Source organism: Trachinotus anak, unplaced genomic scaffold, assembly GCF_046630095.1.
Source record: "Trachinotus anak isolate AG129_WGS33_773 ecotype Australia unplaced genomic scaffold, CSIRO_AGI_Tana_v1 ptg000018l, whole genome shotgun sequence".
Taxonomy (NCBI): domain Eukaryota; kingdom Metazoa; phylum Chordata; class Actinopteri; order Carangiformes; family Carangidae; genus Trachinotus; species Trachinotus anak.
The window spans coordinates 5,830,001-5,849,372 of NW_027273869.1; the positions used below are offsets into that span (position 1 = coordinate 5,830,001).

The 19,372-nt window shown below is 41.5% G+C and overlaps 1 protein-coding gene across 1 annotated transcript in view; it reads right to left on the bottom strand.

Annotated features, from left to right (window-relative positions):
- Positions 1-19,372, bottom strand: part of LOC139635143 (monocarboxylate transporter 2-like) — a 35,575-nt gene that overhangs the window by 12,784 nt on the left and 3,419 nt on the right. The window contains exons 4-6 of the mRNA XM_071502170.1: positions 18,477-18,644; positions 13,791-14,140; positions 2,494-2,739 (exon numbers count right to left, since the gene is read on the bottom strand). Of these exons, the coding sequence (XP_071358271.1) occupies positions 2,494-2,710 (217 nt within the window). The 5' untranslated portion in view covers positions 2,711-2,739; positions 13,791-14,140; positions 18,477-18,644. The remainder of the gene's footprint in view (positions 1-2,493; positions 2,740-13,790; positions 14,141-18,476; positions 18,645-19,372) is intronic.

A 19,372-nucleotide genomic window follows, 5' to 3' on the forward strand; every position in this document is an offset into this window, starting at 1 on the left:
AAAGTGTTTGTGTAATATGTGTAATTTGGATCAACTGGATTATTACTTGTGTGTCTGTCTGGCACTGTTGCTCATTATCAGGCTGCCTCAGTAATGACAGAGCTGTGTAAACACACACACACACACACACACAGACACACACACACAGACGCAGCAGTGGGGAATTAGAAAGGTGTTAAACATTCAGATAGTGATTTCTTTATCAGCATAAGAGACAGAACAAGAGAGCAGGTGTTTAATGAATAGCCGATGAGTGCGATCAATATGAATGGATGACTAACAACTGCACATACTGTCACCGTCACCACATGATGATGACACACAGTCGCTGTGAGGCTACAGAAGCAGCTGGTGATCAGTCAAGTCCTCTGATGAGGCAGAGACACTTCATGGTCTGAGGTCAAGACACATTTTCTCCTCCAGAAACTGAATACATAACTAACATTCAGGGAAAATGATTTCCATTTTCAGTGTGTTTTTTTTTGTACAAAAGCAAATCCAACATGAACCATAAAATAAAAGACTGGAGCTGGAAATAACTTCATTTACCAGCACCTGATGCAGAAATTCCAATTATTTCTGACTACCCATTACACAAAACATAATTATAATTCTTTAAAATACGAGTCAATGTTTTACCTCAGCTTACGCCATGTTTCTATTAAATCTAGACTATTTATAGTCATAAGAAAACAGGCTGAATGAAGCATTTATTAAATTCTTGGTGGGATCTCTAATATACAAAGGAGGAGAGGAGCTTTCCAGGGCGGCTGACGACCAGTGCAGATGGTGACAGCAGCAGTGGATAGAGTGACAGGAGGATTACAGCATGCACAGATGGCAGCCGTGGCACTGCCAAGCAGAAGGTTGCAGGGCTGAAGCCAAAGTGAGGAACACAGCAGGTGACCAGAGCAATATGGTGGAGAACACGACCTGCTGAAAAACATATTCTGACCCTTCAAAAGGCTGCTTATTTAAGAAAGAACTAAGAACCGGCTGTAACACTGGGTGAGTATTTCACATGAGAAAATTCACATATAATATACATTTTCTTTGTAGTTTGCACTCTGAAAGTTTTTATAGCAGATACTGAACTAAAACCCTGTGTCACACCACCTGTTTCCTTGTAGTAAAATGGATCAGTACACTGCAAAATCCACAGGCTCCGAGTAAATTATTATCCAAAATCAACATCTATATCATATGCTTGTCATTGATAGTCAAATTAATTGTGATTTGTTGCTGTAGCTTGGCAGAACATGGTGGTTTCCTGGTTGTCTGGAGGCTCAGCATGTGACACTGTGCTCTCATCCTGTGACGCTGTGGTTTCAGATTCAGGCCATGATCTGAAGACACAACCTACTTCTATCTCTGTGTGGTTGTTGGCCACTGTATGTTAAGGCAGGGGGAGGGGGGGGGACCCAGAAAGGAAACAACACACCATCTTCTGACAACAAATGTAATCCTGAGCAACAACAACGTGTCATAAATGAAATCTTAAAGAGATTCCCTTAAAAACAGTGTCACACTTAAAACAGAGGACTTGGATTCATTTCCTTAGCCGTACTGAGGCGAACAACATCACAATTGTTATTATAATAAATGCTCCATAAGCTAACCTCACAATTTTGAAGAAGCTGGTTTCATCTTGATTAGTCACTTCCTGTTTCCTGTGGACTTGACTTGTGCACTTGTTTGGTTAAATCTGAGACTTTTATTCTTCTGTTCTTCATCTGTGTGTTCTCCAGGAGCACGAAGGTTTGATCCTAGCTGACGGTGTTGCTACAGGTTATTTGATTGCTGCATTATCACTGTGGACTAATTTACATTACCACTTAAATTCCGACAGGCCCACAGACAGTTAAGCAGCTGGAGGAGAGACACTGTTAGCTGCTGCGAACAGCCCCATCTGTGATTTAAGCTCTCCGTATGCTAGTCAACCTTCTTTGTTGTGTTTCTCCCACATTACACAACAAGTGTGATGGAGCTTGATACTGTCTCTTTAGTATTAAAATTACATCAACAAAAAATGAGTATTGGGGGTCCATGTTAAGGTTAGCAAGCTATGCTAATTAGGCTCCCCTTTGTTAAAGAGTGGGAGCCAGTTAGCCTTGCTGGCTAGTTTCTGGTTTAACAGCATGGCATTGAATGTTAAGGAAAAGACAGCTGCAGTCACTGACTGCTGAGAGCTAACGCTACATTTGGTCGTTAAAAAAGGGAAAAAAATGCTTGCATCGATGTTCATAAAATACATTTGGATATGGGTCAGTCAGTGGCGCACCACAGAAGTACACAGCACGTCTTCTAGCATTGCTAGCTCTCTTATATCAGTCATCTGCTGACACAGGCTTGAAGGTGTGAGACATTTTTCATGAATGGTTGTGTTCTCTTTTATAAAATGGAAAAAAATATGGAAAAAAAATTATAGTTTATATCTTTATGGGAAGATTTCAGTTTGACTTTAGATGAAAGGTAAACGACCCAGTGACTCACCTGCAGCATACATGACCGCGAGCATGATGGAGGATATCCATGCGATCTGACTGTAGGAGGCATTGAAGATGATCTGGATGTCTTTGAAGAAAACCGTGATGGCCTTGGGGAAGGCGTATGAGAAGCCTATGGAGATGAAAGATCCAAGCACCACAGCCCACCCCCACCCGCCGTCTGGTGGGGGCACGGCGAGGGTACCCGTGGCTGGGGGCGGCATCACTGGCCCAGCTCAACACTGGCTATTCACTGCAATGACAGAAAAAGAAAAAGGACAGCGAGGACATTAAAACTCAGCATGGAAAACTTAGCAGCGGTAACTGTTTCTCACCTTGTGTTTTATTTCTTACATAATGCATGACTTCATTTTGTCCTGTGATTGATTATCGATTAGTCAGATCTAGGCAGACGTTTTCTCAATTCTCTAAAGTCTTCGGGGACTTAAGGGTTAGAAATAAATTAACTTGAACCTGACCAGTTGCTTATGGGAAAATGTCACAGATCATTGCTTACAATATAGAGATAAATCAGACCAGCAGCTGCAGCTCATATTGACAGTATACAGACGGCTGAGGGATTACAAAGGAGGTCAGAAGCTTTGTCCTTCATATGTCATTTATATGAACAACTGCTAGTAACGTGACATGAGAGGGAGAAGGACATACCAGAGGTCTGTATCCTGGAGAAGACGTGTGCAAACACACATGTAGTTTGGGAGGGCAGGCCCTCACTCAAGACTAGACCTGAACCGCCCAGTATTCACCTTGAGCCTGGGCAGTTCTGCCCCCCCTCCCGCCCCCCCCAAGCCCTCAAGCAGCAATGGAAACAAGGCGTAAACTGATAGAAACAGAGGCAGTTCAGAATCAGGTGCTGCTGTGTACAAAGCAAACACACCCTAATTATGTGTGACAAACCAACAGCAGCAATTGTCCACAGCCACACTTCACTCTGTTGATTTTTTACCAGCTAACTGACGTGGAGAAACACACACACACACACACACACACACACACACACACACACACACACACACACACACACACACACACACACACGTATTCACATAACAGAACAAAAAGGGCAGCTGTTTTAGCTCCGTCTAACCTCATTAGCTTCACCTCTCTAAAATCAGCCAGGAACAATTTACAGCTGTATAATTATCTTATGGTACACACGGAGATGATGGTTTCACATAAATGAGCAGCCTGTGGAAGAATCAACATGTTTCCTCATGTTTGCACTGCAGCACCCCTAATAAGCAATTATTTGAGATTAACAAGGCTAGATGTGGTTGATTGAATGCGGCTGTGACTTAACTGACATGAGTGATTGCAACAGCTTGGAGAATGGAGACATGTTAAAGGGGCACTCCACTAATTTTCACATCGAGGTCAGTTTACTCCTCAGGATTATACTCAGACTGTAAAAACAATAGTATATACAATATGATGTCTGCTCTGGAGGAAGCTTCCTGTTCTCCATTGGTACATTCTAACTTCTTTTACTCTTCTAGTAGGTGCTCCCACTGATAACATCTTCCCCATGGCAGTTAAATGCTCATACCAGACTATTCTCTAGGCCCTGTCACCTGCAGACATACATAACTTACCCATCTCATCTGTTCCAACTCGCCTCTGGTCAGCCTTGTCTACAACACTGTCCCACCAAACCTCTCCTACCGACATAAATTGCCATTGCTAGTTAATGGTTTTATTCACCAACTTATTATAGCCACTATATTTTCACTGGAACAAAATTTGGTGTAAAAACAAAGTGTCTGCTTGCTTACACAGCAAGAACCAGCATTGGGGATTTTATTGGTGTTTACACTTTACAGGTGCAGGCCTAATTTAAGAGCATCACAGTGTTCACAAGTGTAGAAGCACACTTCAGTCTGCAGAGTGTCTGTAAATGACCTGTGAATATCAGCTACCAATATCAATAAATGATGTCGCTCTCTTTCCTTGTTGCAACTCTCGCCAGATCATATTGCAATGCTGTGGAGACTCGCACATGAGTCACAAGTGTCAACAGGAAACTAGTAGTGGGAGCTCTCATCACTGCATCAGTAAACATACACTATGCAAAGTTGTTAAACACATGAATACATTTGTCATTCAAGTTTCATAAAGGGTAAAGGAACATGGAAAACAAGGATTAGCTCCTGGCCTATAGGGAGGCCACAGAGCGCAAAAATCCATTCAAAATCTATTTGAACCAATTACTTTTCATTCATTTCATTAAATTTAATGTCTATGTGTCGTTTGTTGTGTCTAGTTATGTCTAGTTCTATTATAGGTACGGGGGCAGCCTCTGGTCTCCATAGAATCATAAATACTAATTGTGATATACTGTATAAAATTAAAGTTTTACTTTTTTTTTTTTTTTTTTTTTTTTTTTTTACAATACTGACATTTTCTGTTATTGAGTACTTTGTCAAGTCAGACTGTAAATTGTGATGCTAATTGATTGACAGGAAGACAAAATCCCACACTCAAGTTTGTGTTCAAGTTGTCCACACTTAAACTTGCCAGGGTTGACTAGCTTCCCAGGGGTAAAAATACATCAGCTTAGAGCCGTCTTAAAACTTACAAAGCCATCAGAGTGTTCTAATGCCTATACAGTACACCACACATTATAATTTTTAAATGAATGAAATTACATGTGGATATTTTGTTGAGGGTGGTTTTGACTTTGAACAATTTAAATCTGTAAACAGACCCTTTTAAAGCAGTGCTGATTTCACTTGGGGGCAGAAGAACAGGCTGTAAACGCAACACTGACATCGTATCTTGTAAAGTTATTACAGCAAAAATTGTCAACACTGTCTATTTGCACGTTCTGGTTTTTACCAGAACGTTTTTTTCTGCTACTCGCTCCACAAAGCTGAGGGGAACTGCAGAGGTGAGTGGTAATTGTGTGTGATAGTCATTACAAGTGACCCCTTTCACATTACATCAGTCAATTAAACCACTGTTAATATACAAAAACTAACCAGCGTAGCTTTAAATATTCTTCTAATCATTCACACCTGGTGCGAGAACTGCAATCTGCCCTCAATGACCATATTTATTAAGTTAGGATTTTTTGTAATAAATAAATGCTAGTTCTCACCAACAACAGGTGAAACATGCATCACATACATTTATTTGGGTCTTTTATTTTGTAATGGTGATTACCTAAGCATTATAGTACTCTAGCATAGGTACAATGGTATTTGTTATTAACCCGGATTGAATTGGGTGGATGGCTGAATACTAACAAAACATCTCTAACTGGGGCTAAAACCAGCCTGATGAGTGGAAATATAATCATCTGTGTATCACCCTTGTGATGCCGCTTTAATCAAAGTTAGAGATTATGCCTATTTTCCAGAGTTCTATACAGTGGGTCTAATCTATACTAATCAGATTAAAGGCTGACAGCAGCAGCACTCGGTGTAGATACTGGTTTTGATTGATTGAACGTGACGACAATACACAAAGGAGCCACAGAACTCATAAGCAGCTTAAATTGATGGGCTGGAATAGGAAGCTCCAAACAGATTGACCATAAAAGAGCAGCTATGGGGTGGAGGGAAACAGTCAGACAAGTCTGACGAATTTATGATCAACCATGTAAGTACGTAAGACGTCAAGCAAAGCAAAGTCACCACTCAGTCTCTACAATGTCAACACTTGGATTCAAAGCCAACATTCTCATCATGTGCCACGTCTGCTGCGTCCTTCACCTGACACCACTAAGAACAGCTAATGACTAATGACTGACAGGCTGCATTCACAGTCGGCAAGTTTATAAAAACCTTGTTAAGGACCTGATCAACTGAACTCTTACCTGGCCTACTGACCATTTTCATTATAATACGTGATTAAATAATAATAAACCTTGACTCTTGTATTTCCATACATCTCAATGCACAAAAAAGTAATGAAAAGGTGCAGTGAAAACAGCACAGTAGCAGGGCAGCAGCAGCTTCAGTATAGATCAATGGAAACTGGAAGTTCTGTTTTCCATAGCTCTATAGTTGTGGCGCTATTTCAGTCTGACCAAAGTGGTGGATTATTGCTGGAATTATTTCCACGTATTAATTTGATCAAGTCATTTAACAGCGTATAAATAAGTTTGGTCCTCCGCTGAACGGGGTTTCTCGCTGGGAGCAGGTGGTGGTGATGACCACTGGCCGAGCGTTTCAGCCATTGTTATGTTTACAAGACAAGAAATTATAATTCGAGCCTCTGAGCAGCACTACTGGAGGCTACAGTGACTTGCTATTTGAAAGTGACAAAACAGGCTGGCAAAACCATGGCCAGCTGGTTAGCATGCTAACTTAGTAGAAGAAAAGAATGATAGGACTAGAAGTAAAACAAGAGTGTTGCTTTCCACCGCCAGAGACAGATCTTGGCAAGTAAAGAAATGAAGTTTGATGCTGAGCTCATAATGTTTCTGCTAATGCTAACATTGGCTATGTAGCAATCGCAAAAAGTTACATATAGCTCCTTTAAAGCGCTGAAAACGATGACGAGAATCCACGAGTAACCACAACACAAAGTCAAGTCCTGAATTCTTAGCAACGAGTACAGCACAGAGGCTTCACATTTCAGAAGCTGGGAAAAATGTGCAGGTACACAAGAACCACAGTTAAAAATACATGAACCGTGGAGACACACACACACATGCACACACACACAGACTTGTCCTTGGGTGTTGCTGGGCTGGGTACACACCTTGTTTTGGTTCAGTCTGCCTTGCATGTACTTGGAATAACCTGTTGCCTTCACCTTGGTGAGACTGTCCAAACAACGGAGCAGAGTAAAGTGAACAGCAAGGAGAGGGCGGGAGGACAAGAACCAAAACAGTCAAATCATCCAACTGGCAAAAGCCCATTGGACTGGGTTACTCACTCACTCTGACTGGACTTAAAGATAATACTTAGTGTGTGTGTGTGTGTGTTCATGTGTGTGTGTACTCCAAGGACATCACTTAGTAGCTTGGCAGGAAGCCTGAAAGACTGTATTCTTTGTAGCCATGAGATCTCAGGTTTAATTCACAACAGGGGTCAAGCTGAGACCCCAGTGTTGGGTTTCAGGTGAGTTTCAGTGAAGCAGACGTAGATGGGTGTGGCTCTCACGGTGAGAGGCTAGAGGCAAACACAACTCTTGGATTAGAAGCTTGGATTTGAGTTTGCTTTTTGCCACCATGATGGCAGTTTCTGAAGGGAGGGACAAGAAGGAGGGACAAGCAGCCACTAATGACCACCACACACTGGGAGTGAACGAGATGTGTCAAAACACCCAGGTCTGTTTTCCTTGTAGGCCCACACACTCACAGTGTCAACTCACAAAGAGGTGTTTTATCTCATCAGGATAAGCTTGCGTGTTATTCCCAGCATCAAATCTCCAGACAAGCAGCAGTTTGATCACATGCTTCTCCTGAATTGCCACAATCCAGTCAAAGTCACTTTACTGTTTCTTGTGTGGTACACAGTGTGGTCTATTAACCTGATTTTCTGCAGCCAGTTGGAGGGAGCACAAGAAGCTTTTAACACAACACTGACATCTTAACATCTTGTATTATTGACATTGGTAAACTTGTTAGAAACCATTTGTCTATTTATATGGCGCAACATCAGCATTGATTTAAAGCTGAGTCCAATATTCACTTTCCTCTTAGCTCTGTTTGTTCTCCACTCCATGAGGGAATTATATGGCTCTTTAGCAGCTAAATGCTCCACTTTGTTAACCGAGTAGTCACCAACTATGTCTTGTTTGGTGGGATAGTTTAGAGTGGGTTTAAACACAGCTGCCTGTGTCTAGAAATGACGCTAATGAGAGCCATGAGATTGAACCAACACATTTGTGGGGCACAAAATCAAAAGAATAAGATGAAAAATGTTAGAGGTCCCATATTTTACACTTTTCCTTTTTTGACATTTTGATCCATAAGAAGATATATTTGTGGTTTTTACATCTCTCTCAGGCTTCTTTCTGTAACAACAGGTCTGTGAGCCAATCAGAGGAGAGGTTCTGCGCCTCTCTTCTGATTGGCTGACTGTTTTTTCTGAGTGATTGAATAAAAATTTTGCAGATTTCAGGTAAACACTCAGAGAAACCAAATACTGTAAAGTTGGATGGTGGGTCCAGTTGGGCGGGCCATGAGGCATGGCTGAGAGAGGTGACTGCTTCGTTGTGACATCACAAAGTTACAGAAGTCCTGACGGCTCGTTTTAAGGCTCAGTTTCTGAATACAGGCTGTGTGCATTTCTCTGTGGACTGAGGCTTTGATACTTTCACAGTATTAATATAGAACCTAGACCTGCTTTATAATCAAAACAGACATAGACATCTACCTTTATTCAATATGGGACCTTTAAAATGCACCATGCATGAGCTGAAGACAACAGCAGATTCTCTGGGGGTTCATCACTACAAGTGACCCATTACTACGTTACAGTCATATGTTCCACTTTTAACATGAGAATATTGACTAGAGCAGCTTTAAACCTTAATATCTTTTTAATTTAAGCATTATTTTTATATGCCAGTTAATTATAAATTCCTGTGATGGAAGGATATCAGCTTAGTTTTATGGACTCATCCTATTACAGCAGGAAGAAAAGAATAGCCAAGGTTCCACTCAGAAGAAGAAGAATTATTCCCCACAAATTAAAGCAGGGGTGGGCCATTTTTAACATTCTTCAGAGGCCATAATAAATCACTGAACACATATTTCACACTAACCTCTCCAATGTGATGGCTGGATCTGCTTCTCTTTCTCTCTGGGTTTGGGTCAGTCAGTCAAACTCTTTGTACAAGAGTCAGTACATACAGCATAAGAACTCCACCAGAGAGAGGCTGTTGTACGTAGCTTTGAGCTTGTGGTTACTTTACAGCTCAGTGATTTCATGCCATAGTTTCTCAGTCACACCAAATGCTTCCACATTAACCAGAAAATATGTTAAGTTCCTTTTGTTTACTTTTCACATCCTGAAATCTCTCGTCAAGAGCCTGGAGGAGTTTGAAAACTCACCAGCATATTCAGATGTGGTAGCAGGCTTTTGTTCTTGTAGAATAGGAAAATGCAAAGTGTTACTGTTTTCAGTTGCACCTGCCACAGCTTTAATTTCACTTCAAATAATTTCACATTTAAAAGCTGAGAGCTGGGAAGCTCACACCACCACAGGTTTCCCATCATCTCCATGAACTGTTTTACTTTTTCCCTCAGTACATAAAACTGCCAGCATATTTGCACGACTCAAGTGAACCAGATCTATATACTCCGACTCAAGTTCACTCAGTAGCTCCTTTAACTGGTGGCCATTGAACTCTCTGCTTTGATGACTCTTATAGACAAAGTTTCATATTTGTTCATACAACTTGATCATACAAACACTCATCCTTGGTAGAGCCACACATGGCTTCCAAAGGCAGTGAATCCTCCCTCAAAACTTCACTGCACAACTCAGAGCGTTAACTTCATCCAAGCAAATTTGTACTCGCAACTCCTCCAGATCAGCATGTCTCAAGCTGTAATCATGCTCCAGACTTTTTTTTTTTTCATCCCTGCAAGCTCGTCCCCACAAACTACACACTTTGGCTTGTCTTTTACGTCGACCAAAAAACAAAAAAAATTCTTTGTCCCATTTCCTTTGTTGACAGTTGCTATGATGCATTTCAGTGTTGACACATTACCGCAGCATGCTTGTTGCATTCACCCTGACCGTGACACGCATACCATACAGTCAGTGTGACCCTGAGTGACATTAACTGTAATTACTGCTGTCATGAGAATTTTTCTCTCTGTATGAATTACCTTCAGGTTAGATGTCCACTATCCCTGAATCAAAGCCGTCTTTGACTTCTAAGTGGGGCGACTTATTTCTACTTTCACTGATAGTGAAAGGCTGAGCAGCAGTAACCTAATAATGTTTTTTCAAAGTGGGCTCAAGCCTGCAGGACTTGAACTTTAATGAAGAACAACAGGTTAGCAAAGTAGGAGTTCAGGGACAATAAGGCAATCTTATATAACTGGTAGAAGACACAATATGCTTATTTGAAGTATAAAAGTATGTGTATAAAGTATATGTACTGACATCCTGAACAGCAGATATATTCAGTAGTTCCAGTTAAATGTCATTCAGATAAACTGGGTCTGTTCAGCCCTGCCAGACTCTACAAAAGGAAACTTGACCTCTACAGTCAGCGGCTGCCAGTGCGACCCCTCCACAACACCCCCACCCCCACCCCGGTCTCATGGGACTTTAGGTTATGGCAACGCAAGATTAGCTCTAAGGTAACCTCCAAGTAACACCACTCACTTCATTTTTAGAATAGTTCATCATTAACCCAATCAGCCACTCTTTAAATGATGGCTAAACCACACATTTAATTCCCGTTATCAACAGGACATCTAATCTCACGACAGTGATCCTGTAAACACACTCTTGCCCTTGTTCTTGAGAGAAATACCACAGAAACAATGGCTCCCTCTAAAAGCTGCTTTCTGAATAAAAAGGTCACCGGGCAGGGGGTCTTCCCATAAAACCTACCATGACTATAGTACCCTTTCTACTCAACTGTTAACCCAGTTACTTTGAGGCATTTGAGCTGGGAATAAGCCTTGATTAAAAAAACCTATTAGTGCTCCCATACATTTCCACACATCTGACCACTGAACCTGGACAAAAAACCTCCACAATTATTCTCCCAACCTGCAACACTGTCGTCCCTGGTTCATTTGTGTTTGTCAGGATCATTACAGTATGAAGCGAAAGGATCAATCAACCCGTCACTCACACACAGCTACAGCAACACCTGTGGAGACACAGTAGCATGCTGGGAAGTCCATGCACTTCACTTTTCCATGTGGGCTGCCAACACCCACATCCAGCACCCAATCCAAAGCTCCAGCTCTGCTCCACGCCTGCCAACACACCATGAAGGTCAAAGGCACGGGCTCCTGTTGCATCTTGTATTTGCATTTTGACTTTGTGAGCTTTCATGACTTCAGGCAAGATCACTGGTACATGCTTACATGATGAAATATACATCCAGCAGTTGAGAGAGGATCTTCAGGTCGTGCTGAACACCATAAAAAAAGGTTATGAAATCAAGGACATGCAGAACAAGATGAGTGATATTTGACTTAGATGTTTTAAATTACGAATGCTTTTATGTGCATCAGCTTCTATCAGCCTCAGTATTTAATAGTGTTTATTTCATCTATTCACTTTGTTAGACATGAAGTTAAACTTGGAGGGAAATCTGACAGGTACATTTTTTACACAACAGGAAGAGGGCACTATTCTTCCAGAGCAAGCAAACCCAATCATCTCAAGCTTGGACTCATTTATTATGGTCATTAAAATAAAGAATGAAAAAAATCCTGAACAGCTGATTTGGATGTTTATTTTCTTATAGTTTAAGGATCCTGTCCTGTCCCGTCCTGTATCAGGAGGTGTTGTTTGCACACAGCAGATTTGTGTCCACAACAAACTTCCCTGATGGAACATGGAAAGAGGTCCTGATCCTGAAACCTGAGCCCAACATTAAAAAAAACGCCCTCTGAGATGTACTCATATCCACAAGGTAGACTGGAGCACAACCCCATCTGTCAACATATGTATCCGAGAGCAACCTGAACAACAAAATCTTATCAGAGCAAAAATGTGAACCATTAACACCAGTATGAGACCAGTATGTTGGTCAGTCCTAAACAGTCTGAAGGATGTAACTGTAAAAAAACAACACAAAGCGCAGACCACCTCACCTTTCAGCCAGGAGGTCACCATGAGCACCGTTACCTGACTGAGTCTGAAGGCATCACAGTCACAACAGGACACCGTTCTTCCTGTTTTTCCTGTTGTTACAAAGGGTCCTTCTCCAAAACGTCCTCAACAACAAGGATGCGCTCTCTGTCATCTCGTTGTAACAAGTCCACTGCAGCAGATTACTGTCACTGAAGGCTGATAATGACACAAGGGACACTGTGTTTTTCCTTTTGACAGAAGGCTGAGTTTTTATCCGACAAACTACAGTGTTTAAACAAAATAGCTGGATATTTGGGGAAATATGCAATTTATTTATTTTGGCTGCGTTGGATGAAAAGATTGATACAACTCTCATGGCTATAAATACTATGATTACCAACAGCCTGTTTGCTTAGCTCCAGGACATAACTGCATCTAGCCACGATACAGCACTGTGTCAGTTTCAGACTTTGGTTTATGTAGACAGATTAAACAAAGGAGGTGCAATATGTAAATACATGAGTTTTATTTGAGCTTATTTGTGAGGTGCTGGCAGGTGGTAGTGGTACCTTTGGGCTAGCTGTTTCCTGGTTTCCAGTCTCATGCTACGCTAAACCAACTGATTGTTGAAGTTAACAGACATGAAAGTGAAATCAATGAATGAGGAAGCAAATAAGAGTTACTTCCTGTAACTTCAAGTCAGAGGAGAAACAAGGTCTCCTTTTAATAGTCATCATTATCTCGTAGTTGTTGCTTTTGGTGAGAGTGGGCGCATTGAAGTGGAAATGACATACACTGGTATCGTGAGTATTGTGATGCTCTGCTGCAGCAAACCCGTTGGGCAGGCCGGCGCAAACTGATGGGTTACTTCAGTTTCAGTGTCTGGTTCACAGCCTGATGACAGGTCTGACATGTCTGGTATTTAACTATTCCGCCAAAATTAAACAGTCTAGAGAAAACCAGCACAACGTGGCATGTGAAGTTATTTTTATGGCTCAGCAGCTGACCAGGAGTCAGATATGTCCAGCTTGTGCCAGCTCCGCTTAGGGAAAAAACTCATCACATCATTGGGTAATAATAGATTTCCATGTGACATGTCAAGTCTGAGAAAACCTTTAAAACTTGGACCTCCATCAGGAAAACTAGAGCTGAAAGGGTGATGCAACAGCAGAGTGATTCCTCAGCACTGCAGCCTAATCATATGATGCTGCTGATGTAAGGACAGGGACCGGATGAAGCCAGTCTTAATGCCCGGGGCCTACATGAGCTAAAGCGGCCGCTCACAGTCTGAGGAGTTCGTTTTCACATTATATATATATTTTTTTTTTATCAAACCGACTTTCCTCCAGGAGCTGACCGCATGGCAGCGAAGGCAGGGATTCCCACCTATGTCCACGGGCTCCTGAACGCCTCACCAAATGAACCCGCACATCCTCCCTCAGCCACGCCGCCGATATGCTTCTCATTCATCGCGGCACATGCCCCGTCTCTGCAGCCCGAAAGCTCGGTTAATCCCCCCCGACCACCGGTAAACAGGCAGTAAATGCTACTTTACCTTTGGGGGACGGAGGTGTGTGTGTGTGTGTGTCCCGTGCAGGCTGCCGGGCTCGGTGACCTTGGTGCAGGGAGATGCCCGTGTCCGTCCGCGTCGTGGCCGGCTGTGTTTGAATTTCCTGAGCGAGCCGCTGCCTGACGTGGGGCTGTCGCGGCTGCAGAGGGCGGCGCTGCCTCCGTTTCTATTTTAAACCAGAGCAGCTCCAGAGGATTGACCCAGTCCTCCAGGAGTCGTTACTCGTTACAGCCCGGTTCCTCCGCCCTGCTCCTGGGAACTGTAGTGTTTCTCCTCTCCAGCGTGCCACATGCAAGCAAATGAAAACTGCTTACATCCCCATTTATCCGATCATGCTGGAGGAAACACAAGGACAGTGAACGCCACTTTCTGATGCGCTTCCTTATGCAATCGCAGCACTTATTACATAGATGTATCTAAAGCCTTACGCAAAGGTTTCCCACTGCACTGTGGCTTCACGATTGACCTTCACGATGTAATATGTAATCACACCAAACAAAGAAAAGCAACAGTTTTTCACATTTAAGATGCTGGAAATATTTTCAGTAGCTACTAAAACTAGTAATGAACTTAAAGCACTGAAAGAAGCTGAAATGTAATTTAAAGAGAAATGAAAGGAAATAAAATGGCAGCTAAAGAGTAGGACCTAAAACTTCAATGGTTTTTCATGGGAGGAATAAAAAGTAGGCCATTAATCATGCTAATCTGGATACTACTACTAATAATGATGTTAACAAGAAGATGTTTCAGTTGAACTTAAAGCACTGGAAGAAGCTGAAATGTAATTTAAAGAGAAATGAAAGGAATTCAAATGTCAACTAAAGAGCAGGATCTAAAAAGAAATAAGAAATAAAAAGTATTAATCATTGTACTATTCTGAATACAACTACTGATAATACTAACAAGAAGACGATTCAGTTCAACTTCAAACACTGAGAGCAGCAAAATTATTGTATAAAGAGTGAGAGGTGGAAGCAGATGAAGTGAAAGTTTAAGTGTGAGATATAAAAACAGTTACGGGTTGGAACAGTTGAAGAAAAATCTTCTGTCTACCAGAAATGGACGATTTCAGCTCTGAAAACAGATGTGAGGCCTATTTTAACCGCAGCACTGAAAGGGCTGAAGAGTCGGATCAGAGAGGATCGAAAGCAGCTGAAACGTGAGTTGAACGGAAGGAGATGAAAGCAGCTGAAATGTCGACGACAACAGCTGGATTGATTTTCTGCGGAAGGACCACATCTGATACATCTGGATTCGGACGGAGGACGGTTCTCCTAAATGTCTGCGTGCACAAAGCTGCTGGCGTCACACGAACTCAATCTGGGTCGTTCGAGCTCAATCCGTGGGATTAATTTAAAAGGGTCACAGTGAAGCCTGTGCATATGTCGACAGTGACTTACCAAATGTGAAGAAGAAATTTAAGAACAAATGACTACAACAGTGGGAGTTAGATGATGTAACCAACATGAAAAAGAATTAGTTAATAATTAAGGAGGTAATAGCAGAGTAATGTGTGTCTCTGTTATGGGAATGCAATAGTAGACCAACAGTAGCCTTATACAGCCTAATTAAACCCTAATCCCCAATTTACACTGTTGTAAACACAAACTATCTTACAGATGTGGTGATACAAAATACAGCTGTCACTTTTCAATGTGGAAATACAGACAAAATATTTGTCGTTATCCCAACGGGGCAATATTAAGCAGTATCATAGTGGCTGTAAATAGAGTTGAAAGAAAATAAGTATTTAATTGACTGTTTGGACACTTTGGGGAAACACAACAAACTATGAACACAACACAGACATCATCACCTTATGAAGATGACATTCTGAAGGTGTTAGCTGACAGTTGCCGACATTATTTACGCATCCAGCAGTCGCAGAGAAACAGCTGTCTGAAGTAAAGTGGGTGAGAATGAATCAAAACACGAAGGCTACATCCACACGAATACGTTTTAGTTTTCAAACACATCACTTGTTGTTACGTTTACTCCTGGCGATTTTTTTACCCCTACTGGACCAGCTTTAGTTTGAAAACTCGGGTTGTTTTGTAGTCTGGATGGACAGGAGCAGAAACCTTTGGAAACTATGGCATAGACACCCACAGTCGCCTCCTGATTGGGTCTAATCAGCTTAAACTATGGTGAATACAATGTATTTTCTGCAACTAACCATTTACACTGGCACGTGCAGGTGTGCACGTGAACGTTCATATGATATAGGTTTTCAGGAGTGTTAGTCTGGCAGGAGATTGTTTCTGATATGGAGCTAAAACGGTCGTCTGGACGGAGATTGTTTTCATTTCAACATGAGAACTTATTGTGTGGACTTAAAGTTTCAGGTCCTAAAACCAAAACAATGACCTAAAAAACTTTGTGGTTGTGGTGGCGGTGTTCATGACATATTTTGTCTTCATGAAATCAAGATAATCAAAGTTATCGTCCATATGTCAGTCACCAGAAATGAGGTTTGGAAAGCTCCTGCTCTGCCGCAAACGGGACCATGAGTCAGTCTTTGGTACAATAGATGCTGGTTGTGCGAGTGACTCACTCATGTTAATGATGACAATATTAATTCATTTTCAGGAAGATTTGCAAGTCGCTGAGTCATTTCTTCAGTTCCCTGTGTGAGTCACTTTAATGCCTTAGTCAACTTTATGTGTCAAGAACAAAAACTGTAAAGGAGCAGAAAGAATCCTGCGTAATCTGTCGCCCCTTACTTTGCTAAATTTTTTAAAGTTGGTTTGTTTCGGTTCAGCAGCTTCTCGTCAGAATAAATCTTCCTCCAGTCTCTGCAGCTTTAGCAGGGACAGGTCTGCACTCTGCCAGTTAAGGACAAATGAATAAAAAACTGCTGAGTTCAAACCATTTGTTCTGTTCAGCCTCTTTGTGTTTGAACTGCAGCATCTCTCTCTCTCCTTTACCTATAATACTTTGGGGTTTGGGTCTTTTGCGGGGGTGGGGGGTGGGGTGGGTGTGTGTGTGTGTGTGTGTGTGTGTGTGTGGGGGGGGGGGGGGTGTCTCTGTTATTTGGTGAATTGCGTCATTTTCACAGGGACCAAACTAAAGCAGGAAACTGCAGTTGTCTGAGCTCAGGGGATGCTGTCTGTTCACTTCCCTGAGAGGTTGATCATTAAAGTTTTATTTCTAAATTGCATCAACAGTGAAGTTGCTGAATATGCTGAATATAACTCAGGGTTGATGCTGTCCCTTCTTCCTCACTGTCAGGAGATCTGGCTGTTACGTTTTGATATAGCCTACCTGAAATGGGAATTTAAATCTTGAACAGGGAATCAGAACAGATTTACCTCTTATTCTAGTCCAATCAACGGTGACGTTTTGTTAATAATCTTTTGATTTGTGGGTAACGCGGCAACTGTCACATTGTCCGAACTGGAGAAAAATACAATTTTAAGATCATCGCAGTCCGAAGACACATTAGCAAAGAATGAGTTCAAATAGTGATGAGTTTCTGCACTAAAAGCATTGTTTCAGTTATAATTAAAATCTTGCCAAACATGCTCATGTTCAGTTTTTCTTCCAGTGATCAACTGATAAAATTCAACATAAACTAAAGCAGTGGTCCTCAAAGTGGGTCTGGGAGGTTCCTGGGGGTCCCCAGCAAAAAGGGGAATAATTTGCTTTCACTATATTTCCATTCATACGTGATTATGGGTTTCAAACACTGTAATTAAACATTGAAAAGCAAAAATGTAATCAGATGGGGCTGGCTTGCTGGTTGGCTAATTTGTGACACTTTAGGGGTCCTTGACGTGAAAAATTTGAAAACGCCCATATCTGATGAAGACCACTCATTTACACTTAGGCTAATGTTAGCTCCACCTTTGTAGCAGTCTGAATAACCTACATAAAAAATTCAATTCTTTTCGATTTTTCAAAAACCGTATAAAGTAAATCTGTGAGTTTACAGAGACAGGTTCTTAAATCTTGTTTATGCTATAATCTGTGTCTTTACTGAATCTTCTACATTTTTTAAAAAACAGAATAGTGTAAGTGTAAGCTCGTCAGTAACAAATACAGCCACTATAGGATTACATAGCACTGCATACCAGTTGGTACTTTAATCTCAATAACATCATGTGCTGTAGCCTGCGAGAATTCACATGATCCTCACTGTTTGACACTGTAAACAATAGGCTTTCAGGTTGTAGATAAAAACACAAACGTGGGAGCTCAGATTATGAAGTATGGCGCTCCCAAAATCCAAACAGAAACTTCAGACAAGCTCATACTGTGAGGGGGAGGTGAGACCCACGGGGGAAGCCAAGAGAAAGGTGTTTTTTGTATAACTGAGACCGAAGCAGGGAACCTTTAGGGTGAACGACATGATCCATGAGATAAAGTAAAACAGATTGTAATGTAAATCTTGCCATTGTTTTCAGAGCATTTGTGTTATTTGGTCATAGTTTCTCTGTCTCTGAGGGGATATCATTAAAGCTGCTAAATAAAGATCAGTTGCATATTTTATCACTGAATGTTTTGGTTTGATGCCATCACCTCTGATGCAGCATTTTGACAGAACATCTGTTGTATTTCTACGTAAAGCTCATTATTTCTCTAATTTTAAATATCCAGATATTAGCAGTCGTTTGGTTAAACTTTACCACATAAGGACGGTTCAGTTTACAGCAGTTAGTTCTCTCTTACCTCCAAACATTCCTGTTTGAAACACTGAGGTGCAAAGCTGTTGGAAAATGAACAAGAGGAGCTTTTACTCCTCTATGATGGAGGCGTTCAGGTGCTCAGCCTGGAGCAAGGAATCACCAGTGGATCAGACAGTGGCAGACTGGTTTCACTGGCCATGCAGGAAAGAATCTGAAGGAGGTCAAAGACAAAAAAATGTTTGATTCATTCAGTTGAGAACAAATGAATGTATCTCACAAGGGCATTTATTTACACATACAGAAAAAGAGACACAACAGGTTACCGGATTTACCGAATTAGAAATCAACTAGAAGAATAACAAAATAACTATTAATATGTTTTGTGGGCATTTTCAGTTTGAGCAGGAAAAAAATCTCAGTAGAAAATCTTGAAATATTGCATAAAGATTGTACCTTCAGCTGAGGCTGGAAAGGTAAGGCTGACATTGATGTAGCCCCCTTTCCTCCCCCCTGGTGCTTCATAATGAGACAGTCCCGCCATTGAAAAAAACGAGCCCAAAGGTCGTTTGTGCAAGCAGCATATTATAACCCATAATTATGTTTTAATATTAACATTGAGTCTTTTCAGAAAATGCCCCAAAATGACGCGTTTACAGTGAAGTGACAAAGCCCTTTAGTGACTGTGGTCGTTGTGACAGGAGCGAAGAGGGAAGGGATGTTATATAGTGACAAAGTCCAGGAGAGAAAGAGACAACCCTTCTCCCAGGAATTATGCTTTATATAACTAAACCACAACAGCAAATATGTTTTAGCATATCACTGAAATCATTAGGAAAAACTGACTGTCAGCCAACCATTAGCATACTGACAGAAGGAGCCGCCGATCCCTCATGGGCTAGCTACAGCTTTGATCACGACACAGTGATTGATTGGCACACA